Source organism: Bos indicus x Bos taurus, chromosome 19 (assembly GCF_003369695.1).
Source record: "Bos indicus x Bos taurus breed Angus x Brahman F1 hybrid chromosome 19, Bos_hybrid_MaternalHap_v2.0, whole genome shotgun sequence".
In the NCBI taxonomy this organism is placed as follows: Eukaryota; Metazoa; Chordata; class Mammalia; order Artiodactyla; family Bovidae; genus Bos; species Bos indicus x Bos taurus.
In genome coordinates this window covers 43917767-43934809 of record NC_040094.1, presented here as the reverse complement: position 1 = coordinate 43934809, position 17043 = coordinate 43917767, and the positions used below count along the sequence as shown (strand labels likewise).

General features: G+C 53.7%; 2 protein-coding genes across 5 annotated transcripts; one reads left to right on the top strand and one right to left on the bottom strand.

Annotated features, from left to right (window-relative positions):
* Positions 1-151: 151 nt before the first annotated feature.
* On the top strand, positions 152-1286 carry LOC113877864 (cytochrome c oxidase assembly factor 3 homolog, mitochondrial). The gene is made up of 2 exons (XM_027518473.1): positions 152-405; positions 742-1286. Exons 1-2 carry the CDS (start codon positions 192-194, stop codon positions 846-848), a joined length of 321 nt encoding a protein of 106 aa, XP_027374274.1. The 5' UTR covers positions 152-191; the 3' UTR covers positions 849-1286.
* An 898-nt stretch (positions 1287-2184) lies between these two features.
* WNK4 (WNK lysine deficient protein kinase 4) lies at positions 2185-17020 on the bottom strand. Of its 4 annotated transcripts, none has more exons than XM_027516939.1 (19): positions 16310-16973; positions 14693-14865; positions 13679-13899; positions 13189-13346; positions 12549-12637; positions 12241-12457; positions 10292-10556; positions 9948-10069; positions 9664-9722; positions 9469-9586; positions 9082-9198; positions 5157-5294; positions 4555-4609; positions 3875-4458; positions 3716-3776; positions 3197-3605; positions 2909-3108; positions 2648-2745; positions 2187-2541 (listed from the first exon to the last, which is right to left on the bottom strand). In XM_027516939.1, the coding sequence occupies exons 1-19, from the start codon at positions 16880-16882 to the stop codon at positions 2539-2541; spliced, it is 3660 nt and encodes a 1219-aa protein (XP_027372740.1). In that variant the 5' UTR covers positions 16883-16973; the 3' UTR covers positions 2187-2538. The 4 variants fall into 4 exon arrangements, with proteins under 4 accessions (XP_027372743.1, XP_027372739.1, XP_027372740.1 ...); XM_027516941.1 differs by having other exon boundaries at positions 2190-2541; positions 3875-4455; positions 16310-17007; XM_027516942.1 differs by lacking the exon at positions 2648-2745 and having other exon boundaries at positions 2185-2541; positions 16310-17020.
* Between the last annotated feature and the right edge of the window lie 23 nt (positions 17021-17043).

Below are 17043 nucleotides of genomic sequence, written 5' to 3'. Positions count from 1 at the left end.
ACGGCCGCGGGCCCTCAGCCAATCGGAAAGCACGGCCTATTCCCTCCTGCCCCGCCCTTTCCCTTTAGCCGCGAGCCGCACTCTGTGAACAGAAAGGCGGACTACAGCTCCCAGGATTCCCTTCAGAGGCCGAGGACTACTATTCCCAGCAAGCCCCGCGCCCCGAGAACGGCGAAGGGCAGAGCGGCAACATGGCGACACCCGGACCTGGAGACCCTGTGGATGCCAAAAGCGGAAAGGCCCCCCTGGCCCAGCGCATTGACCCGACTCGGGAGAAGCTGACTCCTGCACAACTACAATTCATGCGGCAGGCGCAGCTCGCCCAGTGGCAGAAGACGCTGCCACAACGGCGGACCCGGAACATCGTGACCGGCCTGGGCATTGGGGCCCTGGTATTAGCAATTTGTATCCATCTGGACGACAGACTAGGGAAGACCGCATATGGGGGCAGGGGAAGGGCAGCAAAGGCGTGTAGGAGGGCAGTGCGGGGATGGTAGAAAGAACCGGAACTATGAAAACCTTGGCTACTTCTAACGCCGAGCCAAGAATTTAAGTGTACCTTGTCATTTTAAAGGTGCTCTTTTAATATAATTTATTAATGATAACGAAATCGGGGTCAGGGCTCAGAGGAGCAGAGGGCAGAAGGTGATTTGGGAGGATGAGATAAACAAAAGTGGTGGAGCAAATCTGAGAAAAGGCAATGCACATATTCCACGTGGTTTCCTGAACCCACCTCCCCAGATGGTTACACCTTCTACTCGGTGTCCCAGGAGCGTTTCCTGGATGAGCTGGAAGATGAGGCCAAAGCTGCTCGAGCCCGAGCTCTGGAAAGGGCATCAGGACACTGATCCAGATGGGCATGGTGCATCTCTAACCTGCTGGAGTCCCTTCACATGATGGATGATGCTCCATGATCCTGTAGAAATTGAAGCCTGCGTTGCTGGCCTTCTTACTAACTTTGGACCATGATAGGGGTCCAAGTAGCCGCTTTGTGCATCTGGCCATTGTCAAGGGAACAACGCCCACCTAATGTTGATTCTGTGTGCCCACTGACCCCTTTTCCTAGTTGTTTCCTTGTTTGAAGTATCCACCTTGGCTTTTCCCAAGCTTTGACTTCATGGTTTAATCCTCTTAAACTCCCCTGGGGGCTGGTTTCGAGGGTGGAGGACAAGAGGTGGGCTATTATGGGGGTGGGTGTGGCAGCTCTGTGCAGTGTTGGAGCCTAAAGTGGGAAAGATGGGGTCAGGTTGAAAATAATAAACGAAGTCATTTCTCTCCAAGTCCAATGAGTGTGTTGGGGCTGACACTTCATGCTGAAGCACTTCACAGGCAGCAGCTGCAGCACTGATACTGCCCCAGGGAGCCGGAAATGTTTAACTAGAATTACTTTTTCCATGAGATCTTTCCACCTGATTTAAGGGAGAGATTGTGGTGGGTCACTGGGCTGTTTTGAGACTGAACCAGCTCTTGGAGGCGGGGAGGAAGGTCACCCTTCTGTCCTCAACCCCACACTATGCTCAACTTTACTGCCTTTTCCGTTCTCCAGAAGTAAAGGAAGGATGGACAAGCAGCTTTTATTAACTTCCACTGGGGTCTGCTTCTGTAGGCCTAAGGTGGAGTCTGGGTGGAATCTTAGCTTGGTCAGGTGGATTATTGACCTTGAAGTTTCTTCATGAACTGCTGGCAGGAAGCCCAAAAGCTGGGTTCCACCCCTGCCTCCCATTGTGAGAGGGGAATTCCTTCTAAATCCTCCCCTGCCTAACCCTACTACAAAGCTTTTTTGACTGTGCTGGCTCTTCATTGCTACTCTAGTTGGGTTTTCTCTAGTTGCAGCAACCAGGCGCTACTCTTCCCTGTGGGCTTCTTATTGCAGTGGCTTCTCTCTGCACAGCACAAGCTCTAGGGCGTGCAGGCTCAGTGGTTGTGGTACATGGGCTTAGTTGCCCTGTGGCATGTGCTTCTTATTGCAGTGGCTTCTCTCTGCACAGCACAAGCTCTAGGGCGTGCAGGCTCAGTGGTTGTGGTACATGGGCTTAGTTGCCCTGTGGCATGTGGAATCTTCTCTGACTAGGAATGGAACCCATGTCCCCTGCACTGAGAGGTGGATCCTTAACCACCAGACCACCAGGGAAGTTCCCCCACAGAGCTTTGCCCAGTTTTTAAGATCCATACAGATTCACCAGGTTCTAGGTTCCAGAATTTTTATTGGCTGCTACTAATTTTCCCTCCTCCTTTCCAACTGGGAGTGTGCCTTCTAGAATCATCTGGACTCAGGTGGGACTGTTTAGTGGTTCTCTCTCGGCTGGGGAGGTGGCAAGGATGAGGATTTACAGAACATACACCTTCTACACACAGCAAACAGTTCCTACATGTTTGGCTCTTCCTTCTAGGGGAGCGGCACTGTCCATGCCCGTCCAGCCTCCTACTCCCTCAGTGCTGAGGTCTTCCTCGCAGAGTTGTGTTGGTCAGCAGATTCTAAGGGCATAAGCTCCATGGTGGGCCCAGGTGTGGGTGACACACATGGCTTCTGTTCATAATTCACTGGAGGAAAAAGAAGAAGTACTAAGGAACCTCCAGAGCTGGAGGAGGCTGAAGCTAAAGCCAGTTACCATTCCCTGGGCTCTCCCTCCCTTGAGCCCGCCCTCACCATCCTGCCAACATCCCCGGCGAATGTCACCCCCTTGCTTGCCCGCTGCTCCTGGGAGCCGGTGCTGCTGCCACTCAGGGAGTTCCTTCGCATGATGCCTGGGTGCAGGATGGGGAGGGAGAGCACTGAATGAGGGAAGGGGCCACAGGGAAAAGTGGGGGGCTAGTACCCCCACAGCAAGGGGCAGATTCCCAGGGCCTGAAAGACAGATCACTAGGGAGGGGACTCTGGAACAATGGGAGCTGGTGACTTCTGTCTCACCCGGGCCCAGGGGCTCAGAACGCTGCAGGCTGTTGCGCCGTGAGGTGGGGAAGCTGCCCTTGGAGAGGCGGCGCTGGCGGCTGGACAGCATAGCAGCAGGGGCCACGATCCCTGGTGGGGGCTGCTTTCCAAGCCTGCTATACAAGTCCTCGATTTCCTGTTTCTGTAGTGTCTGTAGTGCCTCCACCTCTGACAAGTGCCTGAGGACACACCAGGGCCGTGAGAGGGCTGGCCCAACACTTAGCTCTGGCAAATCCACCTCCTGACCACCATTCTCCCCAGACTCACTTCTGCCGAAGATTCTGCAGCTCAGCCCAGAATTCCTCGTCCTCTCCACTGCTCTCGGACTCCTCACTGCTCAGACACAGGCTGCTATAGGAGTAGCTCATCCACACTGGGCTAGGATGGCTCAGGGGTGGAGGGCTGCCCCCTACTTGGGGTTCCTGCCCATCGTCCCCTTCCTCTTCAGCTCCAGCCCCTAGGCCCTCGGCTGCACGGTCACTTTCAGCCAGAGCCTCCCTGGCCTCTGGCCTGGCTCCAGCACTGTCCTCTGTGTCCGAGCTCTCCGAGGTCAGCTGAGGGGTTGGAGGCTTCAGGGAGCCAGAGGGAGTTGGGGATGCCAGCTGCAGGGGAAGAGGCTCAGCTGGCTCCTTGGATGAAGTCACTTGGAAGCGCCCAACAAGCTGAGGCTTTCCCTCTGCAGCAAGACAAAAGAAGGCATCATGAAAGAAGGAAGAGAAATCGGTGGTAGGAAATAAAGTCACTGAGAATGATGGGCAGGGGAGAGTCAGTGGTCAAAGGTCTCACCTTTCGAGATGGGCGCCAATCTGGCTTCACCCGGGAGTGGCTGACCAAGATTTGGAGAGGCCTATAAAGTGTGGGTCTGTGAGTAGAGAAATGATCCAGAATGAAGCCCACCCGCCCCTCCTCCTGCCGCCCAATCATCCCTCTTGGTTTCCTACTCACCTCACTCTCCACCTCAGCTGTCAGAGATGAAGGCCACTCCTGGCCACAAGGAGTACAGGGAGTGGGAGGGGGCAGGCTAGGGAGAGGGCCAGGAGGAGCTGGAGGAGACTGGGACAGGAGCCCAGGGGACGGGGACAGCAGGGACTGAGCCACGGTCATCACAGCCAGAGAGAAGGCACTAGCCAGAGAGAGGAGAGGGGCTGCGGTGGTGGAGGGGAGGGGACAAGCAGAGGGGCAGAGGGGAAAGGAGGGAGCAGGAGTGCCCTGGAAACAATCGGGGAGGAGAGAACTCTGTGGAAACTGAGCAGATGGGACTGGAAACTGGGGTGCCCTGGGGGAGAGTGGAAGTGGACAGCTTTGGGGGTGTGGAGAGAGATTTGAGGAGGCCTGAGGAGAAATTGGGGAGAATGAGGAGGGGTTGAGATGACATGGGGGAGAAGTGATGGGAAGGATGGGACTTGGGAAAACAGGAGTTCCAGGAGAAAAGGAGCTTCCAGGAGACAAGGGGGTTCCAGGAGAAGATGTGGAGGTGGAAAAAGCTGCCCAGCATCTTTGCTCCAGGGAGGTGCTGCTCTGGAGCTCTGCTGGGAAGGGAGGGAGGGGAGATTGAGATGCCAGTCCTCCATTCCCATGGGGCAACCCCAGGGGTGGGATGAATAGGGACAGAATGCAGTACATACCCCTGGATGGGTCTGGGGGGGACCCCAGGAGAGCAGGCAGTGGTGCTGACTCCTCCTGAGAGAGAGAAATGTCACAGTGGGAAGAGCTGAGTCTTAGATGGAAAATTTGAGGCTGGGCTTCTTAAGCCAGGACTCATGAGCTTCTGTGAGTCCACAGATGAGTTTCAAGGGATTCAAAAGTGTTTTCAAGAAATATTTAGTGGTAAAGGGGCATGACACCTGCAACTTACTTAAATGGTTCCAAAACAAGAATGCATGGACACACACGTGGATGGGAGAGAGGAAGCGAGAAGGCTAAAGCTCATGTGACAAGACACTACTAGCCAATCTAGACAGAGCACCTAGGGGTTCTTTGTACAACTATTGCAACTTCTCTGCAGGTCTGAAATTATGTCAAAATACTGAGTTAAAAGTATGCACTGAACACATTTTTCTGGAACAAGAGTCCATGGCTTTCATCAGACTCTTAAACGGGGGCAGAGCCATTGTTTTGGGATCCTAGAGATGACAACAAGTTAGATCCAAGGGGACTGGTGGAGGCAAAAAGTAATGAAGCCTGTAGCAGAGTCCCATCCCCCTGGAGGTGCCCACAGGGGTCTGACCTGGGGACTCAGAGGGTCTTCAGCAGCCTCCACAGGGCCAGTATCTCTCTTCAACAGGGTCTCCACTCGCTGGATAATCTCCCGAATCCGGTTCAGGAATCCAGCTCGCTCCGAGGGTAGAATGAACTCATTGTACACCTGGTGAGAATCAGTAGGAAGGGGAAGGGGAGCTCGGTTAATTCCACTTGTCCCTTTCTTTAAAAAACCAACCCTTCACCCCACTGCTTCTGCTCATCAATCTAAAACAAGTATTTAGTAAGCATCAGCTGTGTGCCATGCACTGTGTGGTTGTAATGAGAAATACAGCTTAGAGGAAAGGAGCTAAACTTCATAGCATGCGTGTTTATACCAGATCTTTACATATCTTATCACATTTGACACCAATAACAGCTTGCTGTGGTCTCCATGTGGTCTCTTTAGAGTTATGCTAACCAATGCTTAACAAGGTGCAGTTCAGTCTTCCCAAGATCACGAGATTTGCACCCAGATCTTTCTAAAGCCAAAACCTGAGTTATATTTCCACTGATGCCTCACCTGTTTTTGGACACAACTCTGCTCATACAGCTTGTAAAATGTGCCACACAGATCCACATAAACACAGCTCCACAGAGTTAAGTAAAAATAAGGCAATATGTGATAAATGTAACATTCAGGTCCACAAACACTTACTGAGTGTTTTATGTGCCAGCATTCAGGTCTACAAACACTTATTGAGTGTTTTATGCACCAGGCATAGGCTAGATTCTTTGAGGGAACAAGGAAGCAGAAAACACTGTCCTGGTCTCAGAGAAGCCCAAAATCTTAGTGGAAGAGACACACACATACATAACTCAATAGACTTCAAGTCAGCCCAAGGCAGGTAAGGCATTTATGATTGAGGTACAGATAAAAGTGCTATTCCCGGAGGGGGAAGGGAGAGCTGCTGTTTAATGGGTAGAGATTCAGATTGGCAAGATAAAACAGTTCCAGAGACCTATTGCCCAACAATATGAATATACTTTACACTACTGACCTGTGCACTTCAGGACGGTTAAAATGACACACTTTATGTTATATGTTTTTTACCATGATTTTTAAAAATGCCATTCCAGGACTTCCCTGGTAGTCCAGTGGTTAAGACTCTGCGCTCCCAAAGCAGGGGGCCTGGTTCAATCCCTGGTAGGGGAAGATCCCACCTGCCACATGGCTTGGCCAACAATAAATAAATAAGTAGAAATAAATAAAATAAAACACCATTCCAAGAAGAAAGCAGTTCATAACACTTCAGGGGACAGCGGGCAGCTGAGATGGCTCCAGAGCTGAGTCTTGAAGGATGACTAAGAAAAGCAACCCTTTATTGAGTATCTACCACGTGTGGACATTTCCCATACTTTTATCATTTCACTTCTCATACATGCTATATCATTTCTCATATATTACATAAGAAAAGTGAGAAGTGTTAGTCACTCAGTTGCATCCCAACTCTTTGCTATCCAATGGACTGTAGCCCTCCAGGCTCCTCTGTCCATGGAATTCTCCAGGTAAGAATACTGGAGTGTGTTGCCATTTGCTTCTCCAGGGGATCTTCCTGACCCAGGGATCAAAGGCGGGTCTCCCGCACTGTAGGCAGATTCTTTACTATCTGAGCCACCAGGGAAGCCCATCAGAACATCTTTGCAAAATAAGTAATATCCCCTCCATTTTACTGATGAAGTTCAGAGAGATTAAGAAACTTGCCCAAGTTTGCCAAATTAGTAGCTAACAGAGCTGAAGTTGGAACTCAGGTCTTATGTGAACCTCCATCCTTTCCTCTGTTCTGCACTGTTCTGAGGCAGCAAAGGGCACATTCACAAAATAGCGAAGACTGAAGTACAGCTGAGAGTGCTGTGAATTTTAAAGGTCATACTCCAGAATTTGAACCTTACTCTGTAACCACAGGTAGCCACTACCGATTTGGGGGCAAAAGAGCAAATTTAAAGTCTTGAGAGAATTCTGCTGCAGAGAAAGAGAGGGTGGGCTAGTAAGGAAAGAAAAGAAGGCAATGGACCCTGGGTTCAGGGACAGGGTCCCTCTGGTTGTGTGGGATCTGAATTGGGCTTGAAAGCCCATAGAGAAAGCTCCCAGGGAGAAAGACTGCTGAAAAGATGGAAGCAGAAGCTGAAAAGGCAACTAGGCCTCTTCAGAGGACCATTCAGAAACCAGTGTGGCTGGATGAAAGATTCTTGAAGGGCTGAGTGGCTTGACAGAAGTGGATAAGCCTGCATGCCAGGTGCTGTTTTGTCTTTGTCCCTGACACAAGCTGAATGACATGATGGAGAGGAAGATTTAGAGGGAGTTCCTGAAGTCTGACATTTCCTCCATTCCCTTCCCTCCCGCATCCCAGAGGCTGGCAGCCACTGCCCCCATTCCACTGAAACTGGTCTCCCACAAAGACCTCCTCCTGACAAAAGCCAGTGTGGTCTTGCCTCAGGCCTCACCCTATGCCTCCTCGAAGCAATCTCCTTCCTCAGTTTTTACTAAAATATTCCAGAGTTCCTTCTGTCTCAGGTTCCAATTCTGTCCTTTGATAACCTATCCCTGCTCCCCGTTCCGGAACTGGGGGTATCTACTAAGATACTCCTCTATACCTCTGGCTTTGCAGGCCCATCTTCTCTCATGCTCAGCTCTGTGCTGAGACTCCCAGATCCACTCCTGCCAGTCCTGCCTGACCCATATTCTACTTACTTATGGAGGATCTTATCTTGCCTGCCCCTCTGTCATTCAAGCTCATCATGATACCCCCTCCAAAAAACGAAGCCATACTCTCATTTTAAAACTTATCTCCTTTGATGGCCTATTCCTATGAGTTCCTCCAAGCTACAGGTCACCCTTGATAGCCCTTGCCCTAACTCCCTCTCATGTCAACTCATCAAGTATTTACTGACCATGTTCTATGTACACTGTACTATGGCAATCAATTACTGGATGACACAGTAGGTTATTTTTCCCAAAATAACCCCCAGATTCACCCCTCTTCTTCCTCCCCCTCCATAATCCATTCTCTCCTTGGACCATATCTGGCTTCTTGCGTCCATCTCCCAACTGGATACTCTACCCACAGCCCTCTCCCACATCCCACAACAGGGCAGTCTTAAAACCTATTCTCACGGTGTTACACACTTAACTCTTAAGACTCCATTACACATTACACGCTCACATTACATGCTTAAGCCCACATTACATGCCCAACCTCACTTCTACAAAACTTTTTTTAAATTGAAGTATAGTTGACTTACAATGTTGTGTTAAGTTCTGCTGTACAGCAAAGTGATTATATACATATAATATATATGTATATATACACGTTCTTTCTTAATATTCTTTTCCATTATGATTTACTACCTAGGATACTGAATATAGTTCTCTGCTTTACAGCAGGATCTTATTGCTTCCAAGAGGAACCCTTAATTCCAGTGACAAAGGTCTCCTCAAGAAGCCCTCCCAGCCCTATACTTCAAGTCACTCCCTGTTCCCATGCCTCTCCTTTGCCATACCACCACTAGACACGCCCTTTCTACTCTTCACTGCCATTCCGACTCATCTGTCAAGACCTTGCGTGAGTCCTTCCTCTTGCGCTGCTGACCCTTCCCTTACAGCCCATCCTTTCCTTATAGCCACAGCATCACGTGTCTAGTGTGCGTACACTTCACTGCAGCACTTGTGGATATCTTGTGTTAGTCTCAAGTTGCTCCAGCTGAGGATCCAAACCTCCCTGGATAAACAGAAATCTCCTCCCAAACAAAGGCAGATAAGTCTTCAGTGTCACTGCACTGAGGGCCCGCCAGCTTTGAAACCCCTGTCCTTGGATTGTGGGGGGGGCGGGGGGCGGGGCAGTTCAGCACCCGGGGACATCAGGAGGGAGACTCTTGTCTCAGATCATTAGAATGTGCTCTCATCTCTCCCTCACCATGGCAGCTGCGATCTCTTCTGGGCTGTCCCCATCCAGATCAAATCGGAAGGTCACCATCTTGCTGTTGTGCGTCTGCAGCTGGCATTCAACCACTCTGTCATTCTGGTCTGAGACCTTCAGAGTCAAAGTCAGCAGAAGGGAGGAGGTCAAGCTCTGTCTTCATCAAGTGTCCCCACCCTTCTCCACCCAAGTCACAGTGGCCAGATTGGAACCGGAGAGAAGCAGATTCTGCCCCCAAAGTCTCGTATTGAAAACATGACTGGTGGCCTCTTGGCTACCAGTAACACAGTGCTTCTCGCCTTTTCTGGCTGACCGCACTCCCATCACTGACAGTTCCATCCAGGCCCTGTAGGTTATTCCCGAACTCCTGTGCCCCTTCCTTACACTTGTGACCCGAAGCCGGGATCGAGGTCTACGCCGGAGGTTTTTCCCTGGGGGTCTCCTCATCCGTTCCATCCCTTCTCCCACATCACTAAGGCCTGATGCTGCATCTGAGGCATAACTGGAAAAGGGAAAAGACACTGAACCCCAGAGCTCCATATAGCTCACCTTGAAGCCCCCACTCAGACCAGAACTTACCTCTCTCCAGGGGAAAAGTCATTGCCGGGGCCAGAACGTGGAATGGATAGAGCAAAAGCCTGAAACAGGATATAGGTTCATGAGGTCAGGGGAGGATAACTTGTTGGGTTCCAAGAAGACGATATCAAGGGTGCTGGGGTACTAGGCAGAGGGAATAAAGATGAGGACAAGAGTGGTGGATTTCCAAGGACATGGGGCCAGGTCATAGTGTTGGGTTTTACAGGGTGAGAGCTAGGTCATAGGCTTGGAATAGCTGGGAGCCCCCCCATGTGACCCCCTCTCACCGCGGGCAGGCGGAGATGGGACTCAGCGGGGCTGGATGGCACCCCACTAGGGGGCTGAAGGGCAGGGTCTGAGGCATCCAGGAAGCCGGAAGAGCTGAGGTAGCCATCAGTCTCGCAATCCGCTGGTGGGGGAGGGAGGGGATCAAAAAAGGGGAAATAAAGGGGGGTGATGGCTGAGCAGGGGACTGCCTGAGCAAGGAGGGGGCCTGGGGCTGTGGGAGAGTTCTTTCCCAGAAGGAGCCCTGGCTAGATGTAGAAGGCTGGGTAAGTGACAGTGCTGTTGGGTTAAACGTCTGGGTAGGGGGGCAGAGGTCAAGGGTTCTGGGATGTTAAAGGTGACTTACAGGTGGTAGATGAATAGCTGGCATGGCGGAAGAGGAAGGGCTGGTGCTGGTCTGCCTCTGGCTCCTCGGGCTCAGGAGGGAAGGCACTGGAGGGACCAGGAGTCATGGGGACAGCTGCTGGTGGGGGTCTCGGCGCTGGGGGGAGGGCCTCCAACTCCCTAGCTTTACGCAGCTTCTCACGCTTTCGCTGGATGGCAGCAACCCGTTCACGCACTGCACGAGCCACTGGCTGGTAATCAGCTTCACACACTAAGCCCAGGGCCACCTGGAGTTGGAAGGGTGAGGAACACAGTTTGAGGTGAGATTCACCGTCTCCCAACAAAGCCCCATCAGGACACCTTCTTGAGGCCTCTAGGATATACAAGAAAAGGAACATATATTGATTACCCACTGTGTCCACAACTGGCATTTTTTAAAAAGTCATTTATTTACTTGACTGCGCTGGATCTTTGTTGTGGCAAGTAAGATCTTCAGTTGCATGTGGAATCTAGTTCCCTGACCAGGGATCAAACCTGGACTCCCTGCGTTAGTAGCATGAAGTCCTAGCCACTGGATCACCAGAGAAATCCAACTGGCAACTCTTTACCATATCATCATTAAATCCTTCCAGCAACCTTCTGAGATAGGTCTTATCAACTCTATTTTAGAAATAAGTAAAGTAAGTGACCAGTTCAAGGTTATACTCTAAGTCAATTGTTCTGGGGGGATGGTGGAGAAAAATATCTGTAGATATTTTTAGTTGTCACAACTTGGGGGGTGATCCCACCGGGATCTACTAAGTTGATGCCAGGGATTCTTCTCAACAACCTACAACAGTATAGCACAGTCTCCCGAACAATGATGTCACTAGTGTCAAAGTCAAGAACCTCTGTATGTAATGGATCAGGTCCCAATCTCAGGTCAGATTTGAGCTCGGTTACAGAGACTGGCTCCTATGTCTTATTTCAAACACATTCTTAGGTTCTTGACCCAGATCCACCAACAGATGATTCCCACCCTTTCAACTGCATTTTTCCATCAAGAATATCATACTCTTTCCCTTCCCACCTCAGACCTTCCTAAACCATCCCCACATTTTCTGCCTCTCATATATGCCTCTCCTGGTCCACCAGCTTCTATTCATTATCCTTATTCATTTCAATAACAAGCTTCGCTGGACAGGTAAAGGAGGTGGGGCAGGATGAGCTGACTCAAAATCTGAACAACCTGAGTCAGTTGTGCCACTTGCTTGCGACCTGGTACAAGATATTCAGCTTCTTTGAGCTTTCATTTCCTCAGCAGTAAATCAGATAAAATCACTCTATGCAGGGTTGGTAACAACCATCAGATGCACGTGAGAGGGCTCTAAGATGTGGGTGGTTAACTGAGTTCCCATCACGTGCTAAGCACTGTCAGGGGCAGAAGGGTCAATACACATAGTCTCTGCCCTCAAGACCTTGTAGTCTTGTGGAGGAGAAAGATGGGAATGTATCCTGGTATAAAACAAGACTGATGGGGACCCGTCCAGTAATGGAGGGCCTGCTGAAATGGAAAGACGCATTTAACTTGAACTCTAGAGCCGACAGGCTTTCTCAAATGCACGGTTCCAAGCATGAAGCAAGATCAAGAAAAAGATGGGGTGGGGGAAACAAGAAAGGGAAAAATAGATAACACGGAGAGAAGGACAATTAGGGAAAACCGGATCAGCAGGAAGTTAAAACAGGGAGGTTGAGGGACCCAGGGCTGGAAAAGGAAATCTTCGACTTGCGGAGAACACTAAGTGTGCCCGCAGGTGCGTTAAGGCGAGGGCAGCAGGGAGACACTCGTAGGAGACTCGGAGAGGGCTTCGTTGAGCCCACCACCCAGACAACCCACCACCCAGACATCGCACCCACAAGGCACTGGCCCCTCCGGTTGAGGTCCACACGCCCCTCATACGTTACGCTGCAGGTATGCTGTCCTCCGCTCACCATCTCCTGAGCCACCTCCTCTGCCGCGTCCCGGCCCAACTGGAACAAGAACTCAATGGCCTGGTTGTCCCGTGGGCGCCCCCCTCGCCGCGCGTCCTCCATGCGCAGCCAGAGCTTGAGGTCCGGCTTCTCTCCGTCGTCCTCCTCCGCCAACTCCACGTGCACGCCGCGCTCCTCGCGGAAGAAGGCGTGAGCCAGAAGGTCGTGGATGGTGAACCTAAGGGCGGTGCCAGCTTGAGCAGAGCCCCACCGCCGCCGCCCGCCCTCCCCATCACCCCACCCCCCTCCGCCCTGCCCCCTCCACCCACCTCTCATTCTTATCCGTGCGGATGCAGCCTTCAATGATCTCCTTTACCTCGGGCATCTTCACCTTGTAGAAGCTGTTGGGTTTCGTGCCCTGGGGAATGTGGTTGCATGAGGCCTCCCGCTCTCTGTGCCCCAGCTCTCTGCTGACTTCCCCCTCCCACCCCGCCCCAGCCCGAGGCGGCAGCTCTTGCAGTTGCCAAAGCACCAGCTACGCGTTTAGAAGTTGTGATTTCAAATCCCAGTCCCCCCGCCCCGACCCCCCCCCCCGCCCCACCACAAACACACACACACACACACACACACGTATCGACAGTGCGACCTTGAACCAGGCTCTCGCTGAGCCGGTGTCCTCATTTGTAAAATGCAGGGCAGAACATTTGCCCTGCTCACCCCGCGGGGCAGCGGATACGATCGGATGAGAGATTGGATTTGAATCATCTGTAATCTCTAGGGAGCGCTACACACATCGTTATTCTAAAAAGCCTGTATTGGAGAGGCCGTGAGTGCATCCAGTAACCTTCAGTGTTCACCGGGGCGTCTTTGTGTCTACCCCGTTTTCATTAAGGGAAAGGGCATTGACCGCGGGGTGGCCGGGGCAGCCAAATGAAAGGGGGACTTGTGATTCCCTCTCCTCCCTCTCACCGAGGTGACCTTGCGGTAGATTTGAGCGGCATTCTGGCACTCTGAGTAGGGGTACTCCGAGGTCGCCATCTCCAGCATGCACATGCCAAACGCGTACACGTCCACGGCCTCATCGTACTTTTCCTCGTACATCTCTGGGGCCATGAACTCCGGGGTCCCTGCAGGATCCACAGCAGACGTTAGTGCCTCCTTTCTGGCTTCGTCCCTCTCCTTGAAAGTACAAGTGGGGGTGGGGGCAACCCCGCGAATTCTGGAGTGCAAGAGACTCACCCCTTCTCGTCGTGTGTGTGTGTGTGTTGGGGGGGGGGGGTTGTGGGGAAGAGGACACGCTACAAGTCTCATCTTCCCCGTGGTTTTCTAACTCCGTGGAGGGGTTCTAACTCTAATTACCGTTCTAAATCTACTAGGGGCAGGGGGTCCCCAGGCTCTCTCCCGACAGGGGAAGGGGAGGGAGGGTAGGAGTGGCAAGGATCCTCCTGGAGCGACGCACCGATGACGCTCTTGGCGAAGGAGGCGCGCTTGAGCGTGGCCAGGCCCAGGTCCCCGATCTTAACGGAGCCCGAAGGGCCGGTGATAAAGACGTTGTCACACTTGAGGTCTCGGTGCAGGATAGGGGGTACTCGGGAGTGTAGGAAATGGAGCCCCCGCAGGATCTGGCGGCTCCAGCGCTGAAGGACTCGTGGTTTCATCTCACGGAACCGCCTCAGGTATCTAGGGGAGGACGCACAGCTAGGGTCAGAACAAGGAACACAGAGGATGGGGAGGGAGCCCACCACTGGGAGGTTCTCCTCCCCGTAGCCCCACCCACTCCCGCCCACGCATCTGCCGCTAGCTTCTCCTAGCACAGATCCGCGCCCAGTCTCAGACAGAAAGGCAGTCAGCGGGTGTGGCAGGTAGACAGAAGGTTACAAAACGGGTAAATTCAAGACATGGCCGCCGCCAAGGTGCTGTGGAAGCGCGTAAGGGATGACTAGCTTCCCCGGACGTGGGGGAGGGCTTCCTAGAGGAAATAACTTTTCTGTGGTGTCTTGAAGGATGAGTAGGAGTTCAAGGGTGAAAATGGGAAGAGATGAAGACCTTGCAGGCAGAAGGAAGGCGTGCTTAAAGGCACGGAGACAACAAGTGACGGCACAGGGTGGGAGGAGGTGCTGGGAATTTGCTTTGTCCGGAATGTAGGCTGGATCCTATAAGGACTTTGTGAGCAGTCGCTAGAAAGAATGGACTTTATCCGGAGGGCGGTGGGATAGTTCAAAGGGGTTTTAAGGAGAGAAGTGATAAGACCAGATTCCAGGAAGATAGGATAGCTTGGAGAGGAGAGGGGTAGCATGGTGGAGGACTCTTTAGGGGGCACTGCAGGCCTCCAGACACTCAAGAGGCGAGGATAAGAGAGTGAGCCCGGTTTGAGACCTGCGTGTACAGTCTGAGGAGCCCAGGCTCCTTCAGAAGCAGTGGCGACCTCCCACCACCAGTCCTCCCAACTACCACCAGCAGGCGCGGAGCTCACGTCTTGAGCGTGCCCGAGGTCATGAGTTCGGTGACCAGCACGATGCAAACCTGGCCCCTCAGCACCGACTTCCAGGAGTCGTAGAAGCGGACGATGTTGGGGTGCTGCAGCCCCTTGAGCATCTCCACCTCCTCTGAGAATCGCTGCCGCTCGGCTCGAGACAGTTTCCGAGTCTGTGGGGTAGGGGACGGGGATCACGGTCACCTCAGGCCCAGGACCCCCACGAAGAGGGGGATGGGGACACATGCGGCGGGGCTTGGAGGAGCGGTGAGGGTAGGAGCCAACAGATGGGACTGTGTGGGTGGGATCATTCGCCAACAGGATTGTAGACCCGGAGTTCCCGGTTTGCGCCCCCTGGGCCGCTCCAAGGACACGCCCACTATGGGCCTGGGGCCGCCCCCTGGACCCCCTCCTGGACACAAGAGCTTTTATGCAGCCCGGTCCAGGAGCTCTGAACTCAATAGCGCCTTTGTAGCCGCCCAGGCCGGCCGTGGGGCGGGAAGGGACGCCCGGGGGCTGGCAGCGGGCAGGCAGCAAGCAGGCAGGCGGGCAGAGAATTGGGGCCGGCAAGGGGATTGGCCTCAGAAACTGGTAACTGCTAGATCCAGGGAGAAGGACTGCAGAGGGAGGTACAGACAAAGAGAGAAGGGATCCAGGACCAGGTGCCAGGAGACCGCCCCCTGCTCCATAGCTGTCTCGCTTTCCCCCATCTCCTTCCTCCACCCCCTCTAACCCCTAGTTTGGACGCTTCTCCTGGCCTGGCCTAAAGCCTGGGGTGTGGCACTGGCAGGCACAAGGGGCAAGCTCAGGGCCAGGGCTGGAGGGGAGGACCCTTCCTCCAGGCTCTGTCCCCTCAGTCTGAATCCAAAGCTACTAGCTCAGACTTAACTGGGTTTCCCCTCTATGGGAGGAGGGTCCTTTAAGCCAGCATACCCCTAAAGCCCATGGGGCTCAGTGCTTTTGGTCTGGGGAGAGGATAGCTCAGGTAGGCAGTGGGATGAGGAGCAGGACTGGACTCAGGCCAGGGCTGGAGCTCCTGTCTCCCCCTCCCCCAGCCATGGCGAAGTCCAGAAGTTTGTTCCAGAAGGGATGTGGGAAGGCCCTGTCCTGCTACAATAGCCCTGTATCTTCTGGAAGTGGAGAGGACCCTGTCCCAGCTCCTGGCCTCCATCATTCCAGCCTTCTAATCTGCAAAGATCCAAGGCAAGGAAAAAGGAGGATCAGGGTCACACTGAGGGTCTCAGGACTTAAGGGGAAGGGAGAGGAGGAGACAGTGGGTAACCACTGCAGGAAATTGGTGAGCCACCCCTCAGGTCTGAGCTGGCTCCCTACCCAATTTCCCATCTTATTTTCTTTCCAGCTCTCAGGGTTGAGATGGAGCCGGAAAAGTAAGAATGTCTTAAATCCACAGGGGAGCTACCAAACACCACCTGCCTCAGCTTATCCTTCTGCAGCCTGGAATCAGCCAGGTCCATGGATCATCAGAGCAAGTGGGACAAGTGTCCGGACATTTGACTGGAAAAATACATCCCCCTTGCTGCTGTTCCCTGGGTCTCCCATCCCAAGACCTCCAAAGGTCCCATCCCGTGGCGTCACCGAGGGAGCGCCCAGCCGCACCTGCAGCTCACACCAGGCCACCTCCACCGTGGTGTCGGTGTCCAGCCCTCGATACACCGTCTTGAACGAGCCACGTCCAATCTCGATGTCAAACTTGAGGTATCGGCCGTCCGGGGACGTTGCCACAGCCTGGGTCTCCGTGTCCTCTTTTTCCTCTTGCTCCCGCCGCCGCTCCCGGGCCGCCGCCGCCTCGGTGATCCTCGGCTGTTCCCGGGACCCCGACCCTCCTGTGGAGCCGGCGGGCTCCAAACGCTCGGAGTCTGCAGGCTTCACAGGGGCGCCCGTGGTCCACATGCCCTCAAGGGGCTCTTCAGAGCTGGGCGGTGGGCTCATCGCGGGGCCGGAACCAGCGGAGTCCGGCGGATCAGGGGGCTCCGGAACGGGTGAGGCTGGCTGGGACCAAGAGCTCAGTAGCCCCAAGTCGACTGAGCTGCGGCGGCTGAGACGGGAAGAGCGCGGCCGGGGCTCAGCCTTCCCGGAGAAGCGGCGCACCCGGCGGGAAGGGGGCCCGAGGCGGGGCGGCCCCGCCTGGGACATGGGGACTTCGGTCTCTGGGGCCGGGGGTGCCAGCATGAGGAAGGACCGGGCACTGCAGGCGGTAAGCCGGGAGGCCTGACAGGACGACTGGCTGGGTGCGCAGTGCTCCGGCTGAGCTACTGGGGCCCCAGGCCCGGCTCTCCTGCCCCGCAGCTCCGCCCCCACCCCGCCTCCGCCCCGCCCTTACCCCCCAGAGC

What these genes read in the sequence shown, in the direction of transcription:
- LOC113877864 (XM_027518473.1), top strand. Translation starts at nt 192, where the DNA reads ATGGCGACACCCGGACCTGGAGACCCTGTGGATGCCAAAAGCGGAAAG. An exon ending in GGCCCTGGTATTAGCAATTT is followed by an intron (nt 406 to 741) that starts GTATCCATCTGG and finishes CCACCTCCCCAG; the next exon opens with ATGGTTACACCTTCTACTCG.
- WNK4 (XM_027516942.1), bottom strand. Translation starts at nt 16,882, where the DNA reads ATGCTGGCACCCCCGGCCCCAGAGACCGAAGTCCCCATGTCCCAGGCG. An exon ending in CCCGGCTTCGGGTCACAAGT is followed by an intron (nt 9,199 to 9,468) that starts GTAAGGAAGGGG and finishes TTGACTCTGAAG; the next exon opens with GTCTCAGACCAGAATGACAG. An exon ending in CAGCTGAGGTGGAGAGTGAG is followed by an intron (nt 3,777 to 3,874) that starts GTGAGTAGGAAA and finishes CACACTTTATAG; the next exon opens with GCCTCTCCAAATCTTGGTCA.